General features: G+C 40.3%; 2 protein-coding genes across 2 annotated transcripts in view; both read right to left on the reverse strand.

Annotated features, from left to right (window-relative positions):
* Window positions 1–21,344, reverse strand: part of LOC137291278 (actin, cytoplasmic-like) — a 162,525-nt gene that overhangs the window by 76,725 nt on the left and 64,456 nt on the right. The gene's annotated exons all lie outside the window — the stretch shown is intronic.
* Window positions 4,051–21,344, reverse strand: part of LOC137291117 (uncharacterized) — a 52,027-nt gene continuing 34,733 nt past the window's right edge. The window contains exons 3-5 of the mRNA XM_067822398.1: window positions 18,988–19,156; window positions 5,491–5,696; window positions 4,051–5,058 (exon numbers count right to left, since the gene is read on the reverse strand). Of these exons, the coding sequence (XP_067678499.1) occupies window positions 4,051–5,058; window positions 5,491–5,696; window positions 18,988–19,156 (1,383 nt within the window). The remainder of the gene's footprint in view (window positions 5,059–5,490; window positions 5,697–18,987; window positions 19,157–21,344) is intronic.

A 21,344-nucleotide genomic window follows, 5' to 3' on the forward strand; every position in this document is an offset into this window, starting at 1 on the left:
AAAGTGAAAAATGGTCTCTCTGGCTGTTCAAGAACGCTGATGGTTTCAATAACTGCTGAATAGAGTAACAGTGATAGTATCTCTACTGTTGGAGAGAGTTAAAGTGATGTTCACTTTGATTGCTGAATAGAGTAACAGTGACAGTCTCCCTGACTGTTGAATAACGTAACAGTGACAGTCTCCCTGACTGTTGAAGAGCAACAGTGATGATCTGTCTGGCTGTTTCAGAGTGTAGAAGTGATGGTCCCTCTAACAGTTGAAGCGTGTACATATGATGATCTTTCTGACTGTTGAATAGCGTAACAGTGACAGTCTCCCTGACTGTTGAAGAGCGTAACAGTGATGATCTGTCTGGCTGTTTGAGAGTGTAGAATTTGAATTTGAATTTGGGGTTTTTTGGGGTTTTTTTTGTTGTTGTTTTTTGTTTGGTTGGTTTTTTTTTGTTTTGGTTTTTTTTGGTTTTGGTTTTTTTTGTTTTCTTGCATTTCTGTGTTTTGGGCTAAAGGCCTTATACTGAATAAAATCTGTCTGTCTGTATGAATATTTAGTGAACAACACTAAGCCAAACCCCAGCTTAATGGGATGCTGGAAGGTGACTTGTCACTTTGGCAACGTGAATTATCGCTAAAAGATGTTGATAAGCTGTACAAAAGCTTGCAGTGGTTTGACAAATGATGACAAAGACATACTGATTAAAATCGCTTGGCTATTGTTTACAATTGTTTAAGGCCTACATTTCATACAAAATGACCGACCGTCAGTAATTCTGATGCTTCCTATGACAACGTACAAAAATGTATTGATATTTAGTGAATAAATAATGTATTGACGTAAGCATGCTATACATCCGTGATCAAATGTACACCATTCTAGCTAAAAACGTCCAGGTAAGAGATTGGTTCTTAATGAAGGTGTAGGCCATGCTGCATTTTACACGAAGTTTGGAGTTTGGGGGGTATTTCCCTAAACGCGGTCAGATCTTAGGGTCATGAACATTGTTCAACTGAACCGAAGTGGTTAACGTAGCAAACGGTGGTTTGATTATAATGCCCTCTTACCGCGGTGTACCACTGTCAGCAAAACGGTGCAGTGTCAGGGAAAACTAGGGTCACAAACAAACTGTAATTCCTTTTCCTTTCACAATCATTTCCAAGGCTGTCCTCGTCATGTAATGTTGCTGTTTCACATCCCGGCAGTCCTAGATATAACACACACTGCCACATATCCGCCTATTGATGTGCCGTGCTATTCTCAAACTATTCGACTTTCAGAGAATGAACCCGCACCCTCAGAGTCAGGCACCTAATCGCCAGCACACAAAGTCAACCGCCTAGCCCGCTCAGCCACTTGTGGAAGTCGCGGTGGCTGAGCGGGCTAGGCGGCTGACTTTGTGTGCTGGCGATTAGGTGCCTGACTCTGAGGGTGCGGGTTCGAATCCCGGATGGGACTCAACCGTAAAAAGTACTAGAATTTGTACTTTACTAAGAAAGTGAAATCCCAAATATGACATATGTTGCATTTGACCACTTTCTAAATGGCATCGTGTAATCATAGCTTTCGGCCGTGGGAGCCGTGCCAATTTACACTCATCAGAGAGGTACACAAAGTACGCAGTCTAGACTACCAGTTGTCTGATCTCACTGTAAAATGCCAAGATTCTGGTGAGTTGATATTTGATATGTGTGACCCATTACCTTGTCACTCAACTGCATTGTACTAGAAATCTATATTGTGATTCATTGTAACTTGCTCATTGTTAGCTCAATATATCATTGAATATTTTAGACTTGTCTGTGGTATATTTTGCTGGTACAGAAGTGACTCATACCTTTTGTCACCACAATTTGCTAACCGTTACACACCCTAGAAGACATAAACGACGAAAACATGAAAATCATAGACATCACAGTTTCAATACTGGAAGCAATCAGAATGCACTATGATATTGTGTATTTCAGTAGAATACTCAACGGAAATCACTATTACCTTAATATACTTTTCATTCTGCTGCTTCCAGGATCGTTAACAGACTACAACATGTCCAGATTTCCGCAGCCAGGATCATCTGCAATACAAAATGTCTTCCCAGTTCTCAGTTTAACTTTCTACTGTTTATCGAATATTTTGCCATGCTAACTGAAGGGCTTGATCTATCATATGCTAGCAACATGAGGTCGCTGTGTCGTCTGCATCTCTATGCATCAAAAGTTAAATGTACTAACTTTTGATCATCGCTCATTTGCTTTGCAGCAACACACGAGTGGAACTGTACCCCTCTTAGCATTATATTATTCAAATCCTCAGATTCTCTTCACATCGCCTCAAAATATTCCATATGCCTACACAGACGAGCTCTCTAACGTTTTCAAGTGCTATATTGTCTGTGGAGATAAGCACCGTAATTATTACAAATAGTTTTTGTTGCTACTGAAATGTACTGAAAGATTAAAACAATTAAACAAAACTACTTTGTCTAATTATGTTCAGATGTCGTAACTTTATTGACTGATGGTTACAGGCGACACTTTCCATGAAGTCTGCTGCAGTGAATAGTGCAAGAAACCGAACATCTCGCTCTTTACTCTTTTTCAAACCAACCATACAGATGATGATAGCAGAATATTAAACATATAAAAGACACAGTGAAAGTTATGAATATCCAATACCAAAAGGAAACATGTGAGAAAATATTTAAAAGCTCAAAACATTAAGGAGAAGAAATCAGGAATTTAGCCATTTCAATCACAACACAGCTCCAGAATAGTGGTCTACTAAATGACTGAAAGTGCTATCTTGAATGTCACCATCATATGCAGCTGTAGTGCCAGGCACTAAACACACTTATTGTGAGCAATTGATGGACCGGACTCCTGCTTGCTGCTTAAGCTTGTTGATCCATTTTTGTCCAGACGATGGGATTCACACTTATACCAACGGATACCATCAGTCCTAGACCACGACTAGTTGGGAGTTTCTAAGGTCCCCAGTAACAGGAACCCCCACCCAGTAGTTGCATTCTAGACAGTAGGAATTCCCCCATGAGCTCGTGGAGATATGATCATATGTATACATTTTCAGCAATCCAACACTAGGGATATTAGGCTGGACAGTCATGTGGCTCAGCACTAAACACAGCCACTCTTGAAACACGCTCCAGAGAAATCAAAATCACGAAATCTGCACGTCCACAGTCCCGTGATAGTGCGATAGTATTGACGGAGCACGAACGACATAAGACTGGTTTTAGACTGTCTTTGCGATGGTATGGACGGAGCCCAGCTAAGAAGGATCTCAGGATAAACTAGTTAAACCAAGCACTTGACTGTCAGGTCCTCGGTGGTGCAATCGGTTTAGTGAAGCGGGTCTGTCCCATTGTTGTCTCTCTGGATTCATTGCACCTTTCAATTCAAAACCGAAGAGAGGAATTAGAATCATATCAGTCTGAATCACGTAAGGGGTCCTTCTGAGTTGGGGCACACTCAAGGTGAGAGTAAAGGTAGCTGACACTACCCCTAGGAAGAGGGTTGCTCAACCCATCATCTCTGGATTCTTTCTCCCTAGGTGGATGTGAGTTCAAGAGACATTATATTCATTCATCACCTTCCTATGTTTTTGTTTTCACTTGTTGGAAAACGATTCGAATTTTTACAGTCCATGCTGATGATACAACCTAGTGAGCAAGCCTGGCGAGCCAACCTGGACAAATAATGATGGCTCCGGGGATCATTTTGGGAGTTCTAGTTGGGAGCAGAATTACATAAAATAAACCCATAGGAGGAAGTGATCCAGAGCCATCACTCTATGACTACTCAACATACACTGTAGAGATTCTCTCAGTGTAATATCTGATACTTTCGATAGGCACACAAATGCTAATTGCTGCCAAATGTTCCTTTCTAAATTCAAATTGGAATATATCAGTAAAATAAAAGTGACAAAAAATAACATCAAATGTAATAAATACGCAAGGAAAATGACAACAGCTATTCACTTTCACCATTACGTGATTAATGTGATTTTCTTTAACTGTTACAGTCCGTGCAAATCCAGTCACTTAAAACTCTTTCTGTGAACAATGGATGGGCCGGATTCATCGTACTCCTGCTTGCTGATCCACATCTGCTGGAAGGTCGAAAGAGAGGCAAGGATGGAGCCACCGATCCACACGGAGTATATTCTGTCTGGGGGAGCGATGATCTTGATCTTCATTGTTGGTGGTGCAAGGACTGTGATCTCCCTCTGCATTCTATCTGCGATACCTGGGAACATGGTGGTACCTCCTGAGAGAACAGTGTTGGCATACAAGTCTTTACGGATATCAACATCACACTTCATGATGGAGTTGAATGTTGTTTCGTGGATACCGGGTGATTCCATACCTATGAAGGATGGCTGGAAGAGGACCTCTGGACAACGGAATCTCTCGTTGCCAATGGTGATGACCTGACCGTCGGGAAGCTCGTAGCTCTTCTCCAGGGAAGATAAAGACGTGGAAGCCTGCATTTCCTGTCCAAAGTCTAAAGCAACGTACGCTAATTTTTCTTTGATGTCCCTGACGATTTCTCTCTCAGCAGTGGTGGTGAAGGAGTAACCACGCTCAGTCAGAATCTTCATCATGTAATCGGTGAGATCACGGCCAGCAAGGTCCAGTCTGATTACGGCGTGGGGAAGGGCGTAGCCTTCATAGATGGGAACAGTGTGGGTGACACCATCACCAGAGTCCAACACAATACCTGTCGTACGACCAGAAGCGTACAGAGAAAGAACAGCCTGGACGGCCAAATACATAGCTGGAGTATTGAAGGTTTCAAACATGATCTGGACCATGTTTTCACGGTTGACCTTGGGGTTGAGGGGAGTCTCTGTCAGGAGAACTGGATGTTCCTCTGGAGCCACGCGGAGCTCGTTGTAGAAGGTATGATGCCAGATCTTCTCCATGTCGTCCCAGTTGGTGACGATACCATGTTCGATAGGGTACTTGACAGCGAGGATACCTCTCTTGGACTGAGCCTCGTCACCAATGTAACTGTCTTTCTGTCCCAGGCCCACCATCACACCCTGGAAAGATGAAGTATTGTAGTAAATTTGCTTGGATATTCAGAATTACATTTACTTTACATGTAGATGTGTATATTTGTATATTCATTTTCACCATATAACACTTTCGTCCATGTATTTACGAAACATTTGGGGGTAGTGTGGTTAAATTATGTACTTATAGTTACTATCAAGAAAATGATTTTACGCACGCTTCAAATGGTCACCTACATTTTAATTACCCATCATTGACGGTATATATGTTGGAGAAAACTCTTCTCCGAGGTTTTGGTAGACAATATAAAACATGCACGCACGCACGCACGCACGAACACACACACACACACACACACACACACACACACACACACACACACACACACACAAACACCTACCAAAACCTCAGAGTCGTGTTTTCTCCTATACTTAGGGACGAAAACAGAGGTGCCCTACCTGATGACGGGGACGACCCACGATGGAGGGGAAAACAACTCTTGGGGCATCATCACCGGCGAACCCGGCTTTAGACATACCGGAACCGTTGTCAACAACCAACGCAGCAACATCTTCGTCACACATTTTAATAGAATACTTCAGGAGCAAGTATCGTTCCTTGTTGTACGCCAGTCTGGAACTGAATGACTCGACATCCTCAACAGCTGTGTTTTATGTGAAAGCACTTCTCGGAAACCAGCAGTAGTAATTCCTTGTATGGCAATATCATACTACATGTATTGAAGCCTGTGACGCGTGGCAATAGTTGCGCGAGTCTCTCAAGGAGGGATGGACACGAAATATAAAACAGGTATCTCAGTGATATGTAGGTAGGTTTGACACAGAAGGAGAGTTGGAGCAATGACCGTGTGGAATGAAAAACGTTTGTATTTTATGCCCTTTGCTTTAATAAAGTTTATGTTTTGTTCATAGGTTTGAGTATCACGTATCATTTCCATCTAAATGCACCAAGCATTGTTATTGTCCGAGTGCATATTCGCGTCCTCATACTTCACCATTTTCATCATACTATCCACACCATCACTTTATAAGCATGCATGCGTATAAGCGTATATTTTCAGAATGTGTCAGGGCTATATTTGTCAATACCAGAAATGTTAATTATTCCCGTCGTTCACTCATGTAGAGAGCACAACCCCAAGGTTGTGCACAACAAAAGGTAAAACACACGGTGTCCCACCATATATTGTTAGGTAGATAGGTAGGTACACCCATTACCCGCCAAGCTGACGTTGACGTGTGTCACAGCATCGATCGCGTCATTGAGACAGTGAGCAAGTGGGAAAATACTGCTAAGACAGCGACCGGCTATTTGCGGCAAACCTGATCCTTGAACCGGTAACAGCAATTTTATATGTGCAAATCATTTATTTTCTTCTGAAATCAGAATCATATCTTCTATGAACACTTTGAGTAGCATCTTTAATTCCTTGTGTTCAGGCCCTACGAGTGAGTTAATATTCACTTACTGCATCCAAAATCACACTCTCTGAATATGCGAGCTCATTCACACATTCTTAAAATGGGACCTCATTTCACACATTATAATCATGTGAGCGCTTGCATCTGTATATCAATATTTCAGCTGTATGGCGGCGGTCTGTAACTTATCGAGTCTCAACCAAGTAAAAGCTTGATGATAATTACTGAATATCTGAAAAATAATCGTGTTGTTTCTGTATTGTGTAACTGCAATAAATCAGCAATATTCATATCTCTATGTCAGCGAGTCTGACCATCCGATCAGGTTATGGCGCCTCGGCATATGGGTTGCTGAAGGATATTTCAGCAAATAACAATCCGACAAATATTACAAGAACTATAGAAATACAAGCACACTGAGGGCTAGTCCTTGGAATACATCTGTATGTGTGTGATTGTGCACTTATGAGTGTGCACGAGTGTGAGCATCTCTAAATGTGTCTGTGTGATTGTGCACATGCTGATATACATAAGCAGGTGCCAGTGCTTGTATACATTAGCTCTGGCACGCATAGACGCACGCGCGCACACACACACGCACTGAGTCATCTTTACTCTCTCAACCTCACCTCTCCTGCTGCAGGTTTTAAGTTCAGGATGACATGAAGCATCTATGTACCCATATTGCATAACAAGGGGTGAAATAAATCTTTTGGTGTAACCGTGAGTAATCGTCTTGCCACCATACTTTCTCACTGTGGGTTATCGTTGTTATTGCCTTCTGAAACCGCACACAATTGAATGATTTCAAGATATGTCTGAAGGGTACGGTACGGATTCAGTTTTAAAAAATCCCCGCACATTATGATATATTATTAAGGATTCTCTGACACACTGATATCCACATGTCGGCTGGCTTATGATGGGTATTTCCATCGTTCAATGGATATCGGGAATATCTATGTAGCATATTTCATACTGATACATTATGGGTGATAGGTGCATTATTAGATTTGCGGCATGGCTCCAGGATGTCCTGTATCGTGACGTTTCTTTTTTCCCTAACAACGCAAGACCGTTTCCTTATCAGGCAAAATGGACCGGACAGTGATTCATTTTGCCCAAAAAATTAATAACGTTGATACTTTGACATTACCCTTTGACATTTGAGATTCCATCATGTGTTGTGGTGAATATTATGATTATCTTTCAAACAGTTGACATTCCACAGAAGATATTATGTTTATATTACTCTATGGAATCGAGTGATGTTTTGCAAACAAACGAGGTAAAATGTACACCTGTCCATAAATTCTTGGTCAGTAAGTCAAAGGTATGGAGACCTTTGATGAAAAATGGAACTAAACACATGACGTTTAACTTCTACTTTAGTACAGATGTGGGGCAACGGTCTCTGGCACAGCATTGATTGGTTCAATTACATATAAGAATGTGTATATTGGTACATCTGTTCCAGACAATGTACATGCTTTATGTCACTTGCAAAAACTTGGGGGGTGGGGGGATATGTAAATCGGGAATATGAAGTAACGTTTACCAATATTTTATACAATTTTTATGCCACATTCTCCTCGAAACATCTTGGTTGGAAGTTGCAGACTTTTACACGCAAGAACATGTACTGATTCAGTTTGCTTAGAATATGACATACCCCAAATCTCCATCCCCTACATTAAAATTGGCTCATCTTTAGAATAAGCTATATTTAAAAATTGTTTCAAAGGCAGTGACTTAAGCTGTGACAATGAGCTCAAAATAATAAGTAAGGTACGTTTGTCTTATAGTTGTGCATTATCAACATGTTTGAACAAAGGCAGAATTTTTGCAAAGACAACTCCTAAATATTTATACTGTGTAAGACATTGCAAATTACAAATCTGGTATTTGAACTTTCTGCTTTCTGATAGTTTCTCATCAAGGTGAGCTAACACATCAGAATTTCTCAACTTTGGTGAAACATTATCACTAAGTTGATCAAATGTCACATTGCTAACACCACCATCATTGTTGTCAACATGTTCACACTTGTGTTTCGTACAATTGTTACGAGAGTGTATTTTCTGTAAATTGTATTATTAATTAAGTAATAATTATTATTGGGTCACAACGTTTAGTGTTTTAGTGATAATTATTATGGGTCACATTTCGTATCATAAATGTTCAGCACTTTTAGTACTTTGCAGCAGGCTTTCCGGAAGTGTTTTCAAGTAAACGTAACACTTTCTCACCACAAGTGACTTTCTGTCATAGTTTTGTGTCATTTTTGCTTGTGAACCTTTCATGTTTTGTCTAGCCAACTCACTTGCTTTTGAAAGTCTCGAAATGTAGACGCACAGTCTAAAAGATTGACCTCTGGACTGTGACTGAGTCATTGTTCTTTTAAATGCTTCAATGGCCCGCGTACTGACCAAATACAAGTTCAAAGGGGCTAAACCCTGAACTTTCCTGAAACAACAGGAAAAGCACACCCTCATCCCGATCTGTCTTTGTCTCAAAACAATAATTCTTGACCATATGCTTATCTCCCTGCAACTCCAGATGATAAGCACTTGACTGAACTTGCTTCACTGGTACATAGCTTGCCGAAACATCTAAGACACACAATCCGAGCAATGATCAGACTGAACAACATCTGGCAAACCAGCTAAAGAGAAAAACTTGATGAAAGCTTTGACAACCACAGGAGCAACAATACCACGAAGTGGAATAGAACCAGGAAATCTGTCAAAAGCACACATGATAGTGAGAAAATACTACTTACAAGACTTAATCTTAGATAGCAGACAAACACAATAAATAAATAACACCTCTACTGAAACGTTCCTCAAAAGCCAGTATAGGTTTTAAGGAAGTGAAAGGAATTTTCTGATTTGGTTTTCCAACAATTTGGCATACATAACAGGTCTTGGAAAATTCAGCTATATCTTATCAACCTGAGCCAAAAGAAATATGACCAAAGTTTCTCACAAGTTTTGCTTACATGCAAATAACCTAGGGCTTACATGTGCTAGTGAAAGTACACGTTTTTGAAATAATTTCGGTACCATGATTAGATGATACAATTTCCATTCATCCTCCGGAACATCTGGCTACCTATATTTCATCATCAGAACACCAGAAGTTTGTAATAATAACAAACTGGAACCTTGCTAACCTCCTCAAAAGAAACACTAGTAAAGCTGGCACTTTGATGTTATAGTTGGCACCCTTGGAGATTTGGAATAAACAAGAAGTGGGCTCCTCAAATCCGATTCCTTTTTCTTGCTTAACGTTAACATATCCTGTATATTGCAGAGATTGCCCAACACACGTTCTATGTTAAGGATATCTTGAAATGACTCTAAGGGAACATGCTTCAAATACGTGTCATAAAATAATTGTGATAAGATGGAACTGTTGCTCCAGTATCCAGCAATGATCGGACCTGCACTCCTCCAATAATGACATCACCTCATTAGCATTTCCAACCAGTCTATCGGGTGCTCACAGATGCCTTCAGGTGGCCCCTATCCATAGGTCTGTGTGACTTTAAAGTTCGTCCTCTCCTACTATGGTCCAGTCTAACATGTCAACAATACTGCATGTGTCCAACTTGACCACATCTCCAGCAGGCAAGTTCCATTGGACTCCAATTCCTTTCTTCTGCAGAATATTGGTCCATTGTGGGTTGGTAATCTGCATAACCTTGCTCAGAATTTCTCGGGGAATCATATCTTGCTTGTGATGTACCATGACAAGGGGTATTTGTAAAGGTGCGATATACAGGAAATGTTATGGATGGTTAAGTTGACATCCATAACATTTTGTAGTATATTAGAATACCAACTTCGAAATGCCTCTCATCCCCATCCATATCTACAGGGCTATCCTTTATTGCATGCGCCAACAGTTCCTCCAGACGACATCTCCACATTGAAATATCTTCATCATCCTTCTGCCTGGTAAAACGTAAAACTGAGCCATCCAGCATTCCTTTCTATCGGCAAAATCAAAGATGATCTTTAGTTTCCTTAGGAGTGCGGAGATATCACTTCTATGCCTCATGTTTACAGCTATCTGGAAAGCATCTCCTTTCAGTGAACCCCAAATAGTTTGATCCTTGACGTCCTTGGGATAGTTCTTGGATTCCACAAGACTGTTGACATAAAAGCACCAGACATCATGTGGTGTACCTTTCCCATGCCTGTCACCACTAAATGGGGAAATCCTGGTAAAGCGTTAATAGACAACAGATGTATGTTCTGTCTTAACAATAAGGGAACCTTTCAACCATTGTTCAAAGTCTTCAGGTTTATTGGCTATGTTTTTTTCTTTCCACGTTGAAACATTTCAAGCATGATCTGATTTTCTTGTGTGAATTCCATGATGATTTACAAAGCTTACTGTCTGAAGCGGCTGCAAAAACACAGCAAATGCTGACAAACACCTATAACCAAAACAAATCAATATTTTTATTTTGAAACTTGTAGCAATGTATAATTAGATTTCCTAAAAATGTTGGAAGGGCACAAACAATCTAACCCAATACATTCAAATGGACTCACCAGAGAGGTTAAATCGTCCTCCTGAAAGTGTATGTAAGTCCCAAAATAGTCTATGTAACCTTAGATCTGCAAAACCTTTAATCGTAGTATATTTGCTGCTTTTAGTAATGGCTATTTTTTTCAGTATAATCGCCAATGGCTGAAGGGATGGTGTAAATCCAACTAGGGTCCATGGAGGTAGCAAAGATACTGTAAGTCCCCATGGTCCCTAGTATGGTGATCTACCCTCTGTCGTTGGTGATCTATAGCCCGTGTTTTATATCGTATTGACCTCTTTAATTACAATGTTTTAACTTTCAATCCTAGTTTTATGTTCATATGTGTGAAAGTCTAGTGGTTTACTGTCCTCCGATGACAGGTTTTTACGTTTTCTATTCATTAATTTTAATATTGATATGAATTAAACTGTTCTCGTCACGATATGGCAGCAATATTGCCGACGTGAAGATAAATTATCACTCACTCATTCACTCATCAGAGCCTTTAAGTCAACAAATGCACGTGCATGTATTCGAATCTCTCACCGTCAATGACATTATCCTTACACGAGGCAACACAGTTCTGCTGTAGCCACGTTCTTTGTGTTTTCAATATGACGATATATATTTTTCATGATTTTATATAAAAAACACATAATGACATAACCGATTTCAGTACTGGGGATTATAGCCATCAAAGTACAGCCATCCCTACTCGCGTTCTCACTAGTTTGTCATATTTATATAACAAGTATCGAGACGGGCACGTGTCTTCTTTGAGTTTACGGACACGGTTGAGACATGACGAATGATTTTGATCTCAACAGAATTTGATACACATAAATTTGCTTAGTGCATAGTGTCGCAATGGGGACAAGCACGTCTAGTCACAACCGAATTTACATGAAGTTGCTCACGGCTTAATTCGAAATAGGGTGGCCTATGTAATATTTACAGAACTGGTTTCAACAAAGCATGAAATAAGGCAATCTACGGGGTTCTGTATGGACTAAACTCTTGTGAAAAGCTGATGACAACTGGACTCTGCTCCTTAATGTGATCGTAACTCTGAGACGAACATAACATAACCCATATTTTAACATAGATTTACTACGGTCGGCGCACTGTGATCGCTTTGTAGAACGAGTCCCAAAGCCATATAAGTTTAATCTGGAATGACGCCAGTTGGAAATCTCAAATTGTGCATGGTTTTCAGTTTTGTGTGAGGTGTGTCGTTTGTTGTGGGAGGATACGAACTTGGAGCTGGATATGACAGGGATAATGTGAGGTCTCAGGATCACTGGTCTCCATGGATCAGATTGACAATGGTTTTCGTGTCAGATTCCAGCCCACATCACCACTTTTTCACAATCAAACATGTCTGATACTTCGATGTGGCATCTTCCATTATGACGACATGGCAAAAATATATATCAGTGAGTGAACAACATCCTTTCATATGATACTCTGCTGCAAAGGAACAGATATCACAGATGTACAGTTTCTTCTCAATTTATAAAGGAGTGGAAGGGGTTTTTTGCCAGAAAAATGTTCATGATTAAGTCCAGATGTCTAGAAAGGTTCGTGAAAAGGAAAACCTGCAACACCATCAACATCGAATTCACCCTTCTCAATTATATAACAGTGAAAAGTGTGCCTTGGCCAAAAGTCATCTCCAAGTTTCACAAGGACTCACTGTAGTGACAGTAAAGAAATGATAAAGTCTTTCGGCAGTCAGTCTGAAGACACCTGTCTTGCTGCAATTGGTGGAAGGATTTCCACCACATGTGTATCACTGTATCACTGGACATCTGACCCAAACTTCCTGTATCGATTCTGTGTCGTGCCGAACACAACTTAGCTGACCCCAGAGACGTTTGCAACGTCACGAAGTGTCGACCGTTATCAAACTTGTTAGATGCTATCGAGTTTTACACGATAACAATTTAAAATGTCAGTGATATGACTTTTCACAATTGTTAATCGACAAATCTGAATTACGCGTAACAATCAAGCCATAAACCATAAGAAAAATATTATTCTGTGTTTTCTATCACCAGATGCTGTTTTAGCATTCGAAAACTTACACAAAATGTATTAAGTTGAGAATAACGATTTTCCAACAAAACAATCTCCAAGCCAGTGACAAATGCAACATATCGGTGATAAATCACTGCAAACCATTGATGAAACCGTTTGTTCAAGATGGTTTTAGCTGCCGGTAAACTGACAAAAATGTCCATAAACGGTAAGCTATTAGACATCTCGTTTGCAAGCTGGGACCTCTTCAATATACCACGAGTACTATGTTTACAACTTTAGAATAGACTAACATTGTACAAGCCCATCCCTGAAAAAAGGGGTAAGGCATATTTTTGCTAAAAGTTCGTCTTCGTGCATTGGCCTGAGCTGAGAATTTGCGAAGTGCGTTAAATTCAAGGAACATATCATAACCACTGTTGTGGAAAAATGACACTCCTTTGTTGTTTCAAGGAAGATTTCTCTATAAGTGTTTATGCTTTTATGTTTATGTTTTTCACAGATTCTTATAACATACTGTCGTCCTACGATAAGTTAATAACACAGTCCCACATGGCGCCACACAAGCATAGCACCTTTCCTGATGTTATTTAGAACGACTGAATCACGAATCACGACACGAAGCCCACTGAACATCTCTGAACATCTTGATCATCAGCTGAGACAGGTTGTATCCCCTCCGGGTAACTAACAGAAACATGAACAGACACCCATGCATTGGATTCATGCTGACGTCGTGCGACTGACTGACGACGTCAATGAGGAGGCATGTTGTTTGTGGGTACGGATGCCATGGATGGTCACACTCACTATTAATGATGTGTCCCCTACTTCTGTCTCATTATGTGACTCTTCATGCATTTTCTTAATGAACGCTTATTTGTTGATTTTGTGTTGATTGACAATGAACTTTCGGTACATTATTGAAAAATGTTTGTAATACAATAATAGAAAATCTAACATATGTCTTTGATAACTGTCTTTTTGCCTGTAGTTTATGAACAATGTAAAACATACACATCTCTGAATCATCATTGATTTTCAGGCGAACTCCTACAGTCACTGAGATGGCCACTATCAATACTGTTCTTTACATCGTTATAACTGTTGTCATACTCAAATGGCAAAAGGGGTTGTTTTCATGGGCTCTCCATAGTTATTTGAACTTTTTTCATGTCTTCCCACATGTCATTCTCAATGGGTATTGATAACTTTATTTGTGTCTTTAATATGGTTTTTATTTAATGGATCTATTTTGTGGCTAGTTTGAAAAAGAGTATAGAGGGAGCCTTCCAGTGTTGTGCATTACTCACTCTGACAAAAACCTGTTGGCTGTGTTCGAGCCATGAATAACGATATTTGGTAATTATAACGTTTGATTGATAACTGAATATTCGGATATTTTGGTGAATACACTCCCCTAATAAAGCCTTGGTACGAATAAAGAAAGTTAAGCCTTTGGTAATTCATTTGTTTGACTCTCTGTTGGAGAGTGGAGTGATGGTCTCTCTGATTTTGGAGCGTAAAGTATCTCTGACATTTTGAGAGTAAGCGTTAGCGATCTGATGGGGCATAATTTGTTTATAGCCAATGATCTCTCTCTCTCTTTCAGTGCAGGACAGGTCAAGGCCAAGGTCGTCAATGGCGAAAAGGCACGACACAGTACTAGTCCTGTTTGCAATGAGCAAGTGTAGGTAAACTTGTTATGACAGTAAAGTGCAAGTGTCTCTAACAAAGAATTAGAGTGCTGACGGGGGCCATCAATTCAACATATTTTGGTGCACGCCGTTTGTGTATACTCAAGAATTCAGAGCAGGGAACTTGGCTTGGAATAGAGAAATAACGGTTTTCCGACCTTCCGAGACCCTAGCTCCAGAAGTACTGATTCGATTTTTTTTTTGGTGTATGTCTCATCTTGTAGGTAAATGCATTGGCTTGAAATGTGTGCATACCTGGATGGGATAAGTACAGTGATCGTTGATGAACTCGCCATGAAATGAACTTGGTGTTTTGACCTCGTTACATCCTTTTTCTTTTACAAAGTGCTATGGCCCCGATAGTGACAGTACATACCTTGATAGCTTTACAATCCCTTTGATCTAAGGCCTAGGTCGCATCTTCAGCCCAGTGGTGAAGAACACTTTGCTCTAAGTTTCATGTTGCATCGAGTTTTCTGGCAAAGACGAACAAACACATACTAGCATAAATACACAAAACTGAGTTATATTTCGACAAAATCCACCTGTAGGTGTCGGTACTAGGGGTGGGCATACACGTTATTGACAGCAGGTGAGATGTCCTTGGTAACTGCATCACATGCCAGTGAACACAGGCTTGGTTCAACTGAAGACTTTGTACAGTGTAGACTCTCACTCTGGTGTCATCCAGAATGAAACCTTATTTACAATATCACCGAAACAAGAATCTGTGTTTCTTTTGAATAAGTATATTGTGTGTGCGCGCTCGCGTTCCCATCTTCCCCTGTTGTCTCAATAACCGCCGTGATGTAGCGAATCTGCAAAAGTTAAGCTGCCGGACAGGAGAGGTACTTGCTATACAATAAACCGCCTGGCGCCCGAGGTTTGTATTTAATAATAGTGAGTGAGTGAGTTAATATTTAACGTCACATTGGTAATATTTCAGCCATATCGTGACGTATTTAATAATAAGTCCTTATTTTGAAAGAATAAATCTCCAGTGTGGGTACATTCTTGCAGTCATTTAGTGAAAGTCTACACAGTTTGAACGAGAGGTATACTCTCGGTGAGTCTTCATTTTAATCTCGTTGTCAGGAAATGTGACATTTCAAGTGTAACAATAAATTGATTTATAATTATTTAGATCATACACTGAAGGACTTGTTTATGTTCTTGTCTGAGTACTTCAATTTTTAAACATGGGAGTTACACTTAAAATGACATTTTAGTCCACTAAACTGTCATTTCTGAATAGATCGCTATGGATTCTGGCACATCTGCATGTCAGATATGAGCCCAAACAAACCACCTGCTGTCCTCGATTCCAGGGGATTCGTGATTGTACGAGGTATGCCACCACATGACTCGGTTACGGCTTTTCCCATGCTGGAGTCAAAGTATGTGGTTTTCTGAATCAGAAATAGTTTTGTCTGTCAGACATGACCCAAAACAAACTACCACTCTCGATCCTTTGCAGAAGTTTATTCAGTATGAAAGCCACAGTAGCATGTACATTCCCTAACAAACAATGAATACATACAACGTGGCGGTGGATTGAAAGTTCTTTAGATGAAGGGTACACTATCATAATAATGAGGAATAATAGATAAAACTCCTCTAAAATCGTCCTCGATATCTCCAGGGTATACGTTCCGATAAGCCTCCACTGTACCCTTGATGGATCCCTCATGCGCTGAAAAAAGGACTGGGGAAACAGACGTATTGTGTTATTTAGACCTGTGCATAACGACGATATAACGAGATAAAGAATGTGAGACTAAGGATAACTTCCTTTTTTCCCTTCATGACGGGTAGTCAGGCTGCGTCATTGGTTGAAGTACGGACGACCATAATCCTGATATCGTCACATAAGCGATATCTCCTGTGGAACACAGTTTTGGATGATAAGCTTACATCTTGGGTAGACGGTTGGATTGGAAAACAATTGCCTGTGTTTATGTGTAATGGTTGTTTGTATAATTTCAACCAGACTTGACTGCGGTGTGAAACAATCACTAAACAAGCGTAAAGATGCAGCATATCCACTTTCACATATGATTATGAATTGTGTTGTCTACGGGGGATAGAAAATTCACCTTCCCAGAATGTCCGAGTACTTCCTAAAGTACAAGATGTCCATACCAAGGGTGTCCTGTGTTCTGGTTGTGATTGTAGTAATTCTCTTTTCTCAGACTACAGTCGCCACGATATGGCTGCAATATTGCCGATGTTAAATATTAACTCGCTCACTCGTAGACTACAGGCGACATGGCGCGACTATTGCTGACTACCACAACAGAAGGTTCCAATCCCTGCGTTATCGCAATATCAAATGTCAACGCCGGACCCGAACCAGTCTTGATTATCCGACAAAGCATATGCCTTTGATCATAAGTATACAAACACATGTTACCATAAAGTCTATGTCAGATCGCTGAAAATAAGTCATACAGTCGATTTTCGCGATAAGGGTTTGGCGATCTGCCCTGCTACAAAAACCATATGAGCCTGGATATATCGAGGATGTTCCCTTACATGTTTTCGCAATTTCCTCGACTGGAATTTTGTTTTCACATACTGCCACGCCTGGCTGACAGACTAACACCTGGCCCGTCCTTTCACCAGTGAGTGGGAGGCCACCGACTGTGTACATAAGCGTACACGTATTTGGAGGTCTGAGCATGGCTTCGCTCGGGTGTGTAGCTACCATACATCACATGAAGATTCACTTTACACACATAAGTCTATCTCAAGTACTTCAGTCAATGTTTCAGTTCAGTTAATATGTGCACGAGTTCTTTCAAAGCCCTGGAGACCAGTCTGGTTCCCTGGGTATGTTTCGCTGGCGCTTCACTGATCCCCGGCGACAGCCGGTTTATCTACATTGGAAAAATCCAGGAACGGGCGCTTAGAATATTTTGTCAGGTTTTTCATCGATGCTGTATACGTGACCAGAAGACCATCCATCATTATTGTAAGAGAAAGTTATTCAAGCGGTTTTGCAGTGGTTACATGTAAACAATGGCAGCGACACACCATTTCCAGCACGGTTATGTGTGATGTATTGTGTCAAGTGACTATTGTCACGACGGTGTTCACACAAATGACCACATGGGACAGAACGACCAACGTCGTTAGCATCTTTATGTGAGCAAAATTGAAGATTTCGGTGATTTGGGTCCATTTTCTCTTCTTGTTTTATATAGCTGGAATGTTGCTGAGTGCGGTGTAAAACTATACTCGCTCACTAAAACACATGTTGTCGTATGCTGGAAATACATTCAAGGTCTCAGCACACTAAGTAGAAAATTTATTTTTGTCTTCAATCATGATGTTCATTGCTGGATCCAAATCAGTAGGACTGATATTTGGCCTCTTGACCGTTTTCACATGAAAGGACCTTAATTATTTCATTCAGAAATTAATCATAATTCATTTACAAATTTGAAATATATACCTGAATTATTCAACCATGTGTTTTTGAGCAATGTGTGTGTTTATAAAAACAACTTGTGCACCATTGGTATGTTACCTGCTGGACGCGATCTGACCCACTCAGCCACCGCAACGGTCTACATAGTTAATTGTATTCATAACTTCGCCCATGAGAGCCACATCAAGTTACACATGCATGCATTACACGTGTGTGAGAGAGTGATTTACGTGTTAAGGCGTTTGCTGCAATATTCCAGCAATATCACACCAGACAGCAGAAATGGACTTCACACATGTGGGGAATCGAGCCCGGGCCGTCAGCGTGATGACCGAACGCTTTAACCATTAGGCTTAACACTGCCCCGATTTAGACTACAAGTTGTACGACTGCACATTCTGGGTCCCGCGGGGGGTGAGTGAGTTAAATTGTTGACTTTGTGTGCTGGGTGCCTGAGAGTGTGGATTGGAATCATGGATCACACTCAAAACCCCCATTAATTTATATAATGATCTGGAGATCTTTCACGCACTTTCTAAATCTACCCTCTCAAAAACTTTGGATGGCTGTGAGAAGAGAGAAATGATATGAAACGGAATTATGGAATTATACAGAGCTATGTTAGAGGGTGTGAGATGCCGTTTTCGTTTGGACAGATTTATATTTCATAATCGAGACAGATGATTTAGAAAACGATATTGTGCTCTCAAAGCACACATACTCGTGCACGTTCTAAGAACCAGGAGGGTACAACTTCAAATCATCAGTTGTATGTAGTTATTGCTTCTTATGCACTGTACGTAGGCTGTAACCTTTAAACTGAAGTGACGTCTTCATCTTCTTCATCTTCATCTTCATCTTCATCTTCATCTTCATCTTCATCTTCTTCTTCTTCTTCTTCTTCTTCTTCTTCTTCTTCTTCTTCTTCGACGGCAGCAGCTGGTTGGTTTGGGAATCTGCAATTCCAGGCTGGGAAAATCCATAACGATACAAACAGACATGGAGGGTTAATGGCTTACGGTGGCATTTTTAGTGTGGCTGCAATGTTTCCAATTTGACAGTATGTAAATACACCACAGTTGGTACAAGTTCTGCAATGTATCATGTAAATAATTTTCAATCCATTCTTTATCACAGTTCCTATTGTAGCGTTTGTTGAAAACTGGATCAAAATGAAGACTCACCAGGTACTCAGGGATGTGTCTCTTTGCCACTATTCCATTATTTACAAAACATCATTTCTTAGGAAACCATATGGTTTACTGGTGCTCAAATGTGCCTCTTATCCAGCGACAGTACCTCTTATGCATATCGTGAACTGCACACTGCAAACACACATAACATATGTATAGCACAAAACCATATTTTGGTGGTATTGGAAATAAGATCTAATCTGAAATGACACCGGAGGGAAAAGAAATTCTGCATAGTTTTCAGTGTTGTGTAAGGCGTGTCATTGTCGTTTGTAAATACGGAGTTGACGTTGGACATGACGGAGATTATGTGAGGTCTCTAGATCAGGTTGACAATGGTCTTGTGGAAGAATCCAGCCCACATCACCACACCCCACAACCAAACATTTCTGACACCTTCTATTATGACGATACGGCAAACAATTTAGATCAGTCAGTGAACATATTCATCCTTTCTTGTGATTTAGCTGTACATGAATTACAGCCGATGGCTCTTCTTATAGGGAAGACAACTCCGGATGCACGTGCATTGTCATTGTCATGAAATACATCCCATCATTGCTTTGGTTACTGCATTTTGACGACATGTTTCTTGTATAAACTAAACAAATCTGAAAGCTAATTGGCTAAATTGGCTATTTGAACCTTGGCTACAAAACAAGGTCTACCTAACATATAAAAAGAGAATAAATCATTAAAATTAACATGAAACATATCTGGCAATGTATTTCGTAGTGTGGCATTTCATTAGCGGTTTATTATTGTATCCAACCATAAGGCAAAGGAAAAATTATTATTCAGTGTTTTGTATCATTACGTTAAGAACAATGATTCTTGATTTATCAAGGAAACGACCTCCAAGTTGGTGAAAAATGCAAAGTATCGGTAATCATTGATGACACCAGGTGTTATCCGCAGATGAAATGACAAAAATGTCCATAAACGGTAATCTTTTAGACATCTCGTTTGCAAACTGGAACCGTTTCAATATGTAACCACCACCCGCACCCACAGATGAAAGTCGATTTAGTTGCTTCAGAAACGATTGCATAGTTCGACTTTTGGCTGCAGGAGAGACTGACCAACTGTGCAAGTTAGGACATTGTAAATCGTAAATAACCCTTAACTTAAGAGACGTTTACGACGGGCTTACGATGTCTGCATGGAACGAAATATGCTAGGTCATCCTTCAGTAAGTCGTACCAGCCAAGACGTCGTAGCGCTCAGAGGCTTTTGTGAACCGACACCCTGGGTCCTTGGGGCCTGAAGCTTTTTAGAATTGAGGGCAAACACTGCTCAGAGCGACTGATACCAAAATGTGTTCAAAAAGTTCAGCTGTCCAGTGGAGAAGGCGACATGGTATGTGGCGACATTTGTGGCAAGAGAACAAGAAGTCTAAATGTCTCGCGATACAGGGATGAAGTATTGAGACCTTTTGTGGTGTTATTGGACAACGTCCAAGTGAAGTCATTTTGTAGCACGACAATGAGATCTCACACCGCCAGAAGTTTTTGAGAATACCTGCATAACGTTAACGTCTTGCGTAATACCTTCTCGTAGAAATATGCATCACTTAAACACGGAGGGAAGTACCTGATTATAATGAAAGGCCACGTCACCTGTAATAGCGGCGGAAGAAAATATCAACGTAATCAGGCAGAGACCTTAGCACCACTTACAGCCACTTACCTACTCGCATATGAAGCAAGTGCGCATTTTCATTAACAGTTATTTGTAAACCCTGAGTCTGAAAAAACACAAACATATATTTCAGTCGTAAATATATAATTGATAACCTTTAATCTCCCATCAACAAGAGTTTTGTTTGAAAGAGCCACTGGTTATCTATGAATGAACGTAGTAAAGCATAGTAAATTTAATGAATGACAAAATAGTTCCGTTCGAAATCGAGGCTTGACATGGAAAACTTCCTCGTAAAGTGATACTTTATCCTACGGCATCGT

Source organism: Haliotis asinina, chromosome 7 (assembly GCF_037392515.1).
Source record: "Haliotis asinina isolate JCU_RB_2024 chromosome 7, JCU_Hal_asi_v2, whole genome shotgun sequence".
In the NCBI taxonomy this organism is placed as follows: domain Eukaryota; kingdom Metazoa; phylum Mollusca; class Gastropoda; order Lepetellida; family Haliotidae; genus Haliotis; species Haliotis asinina.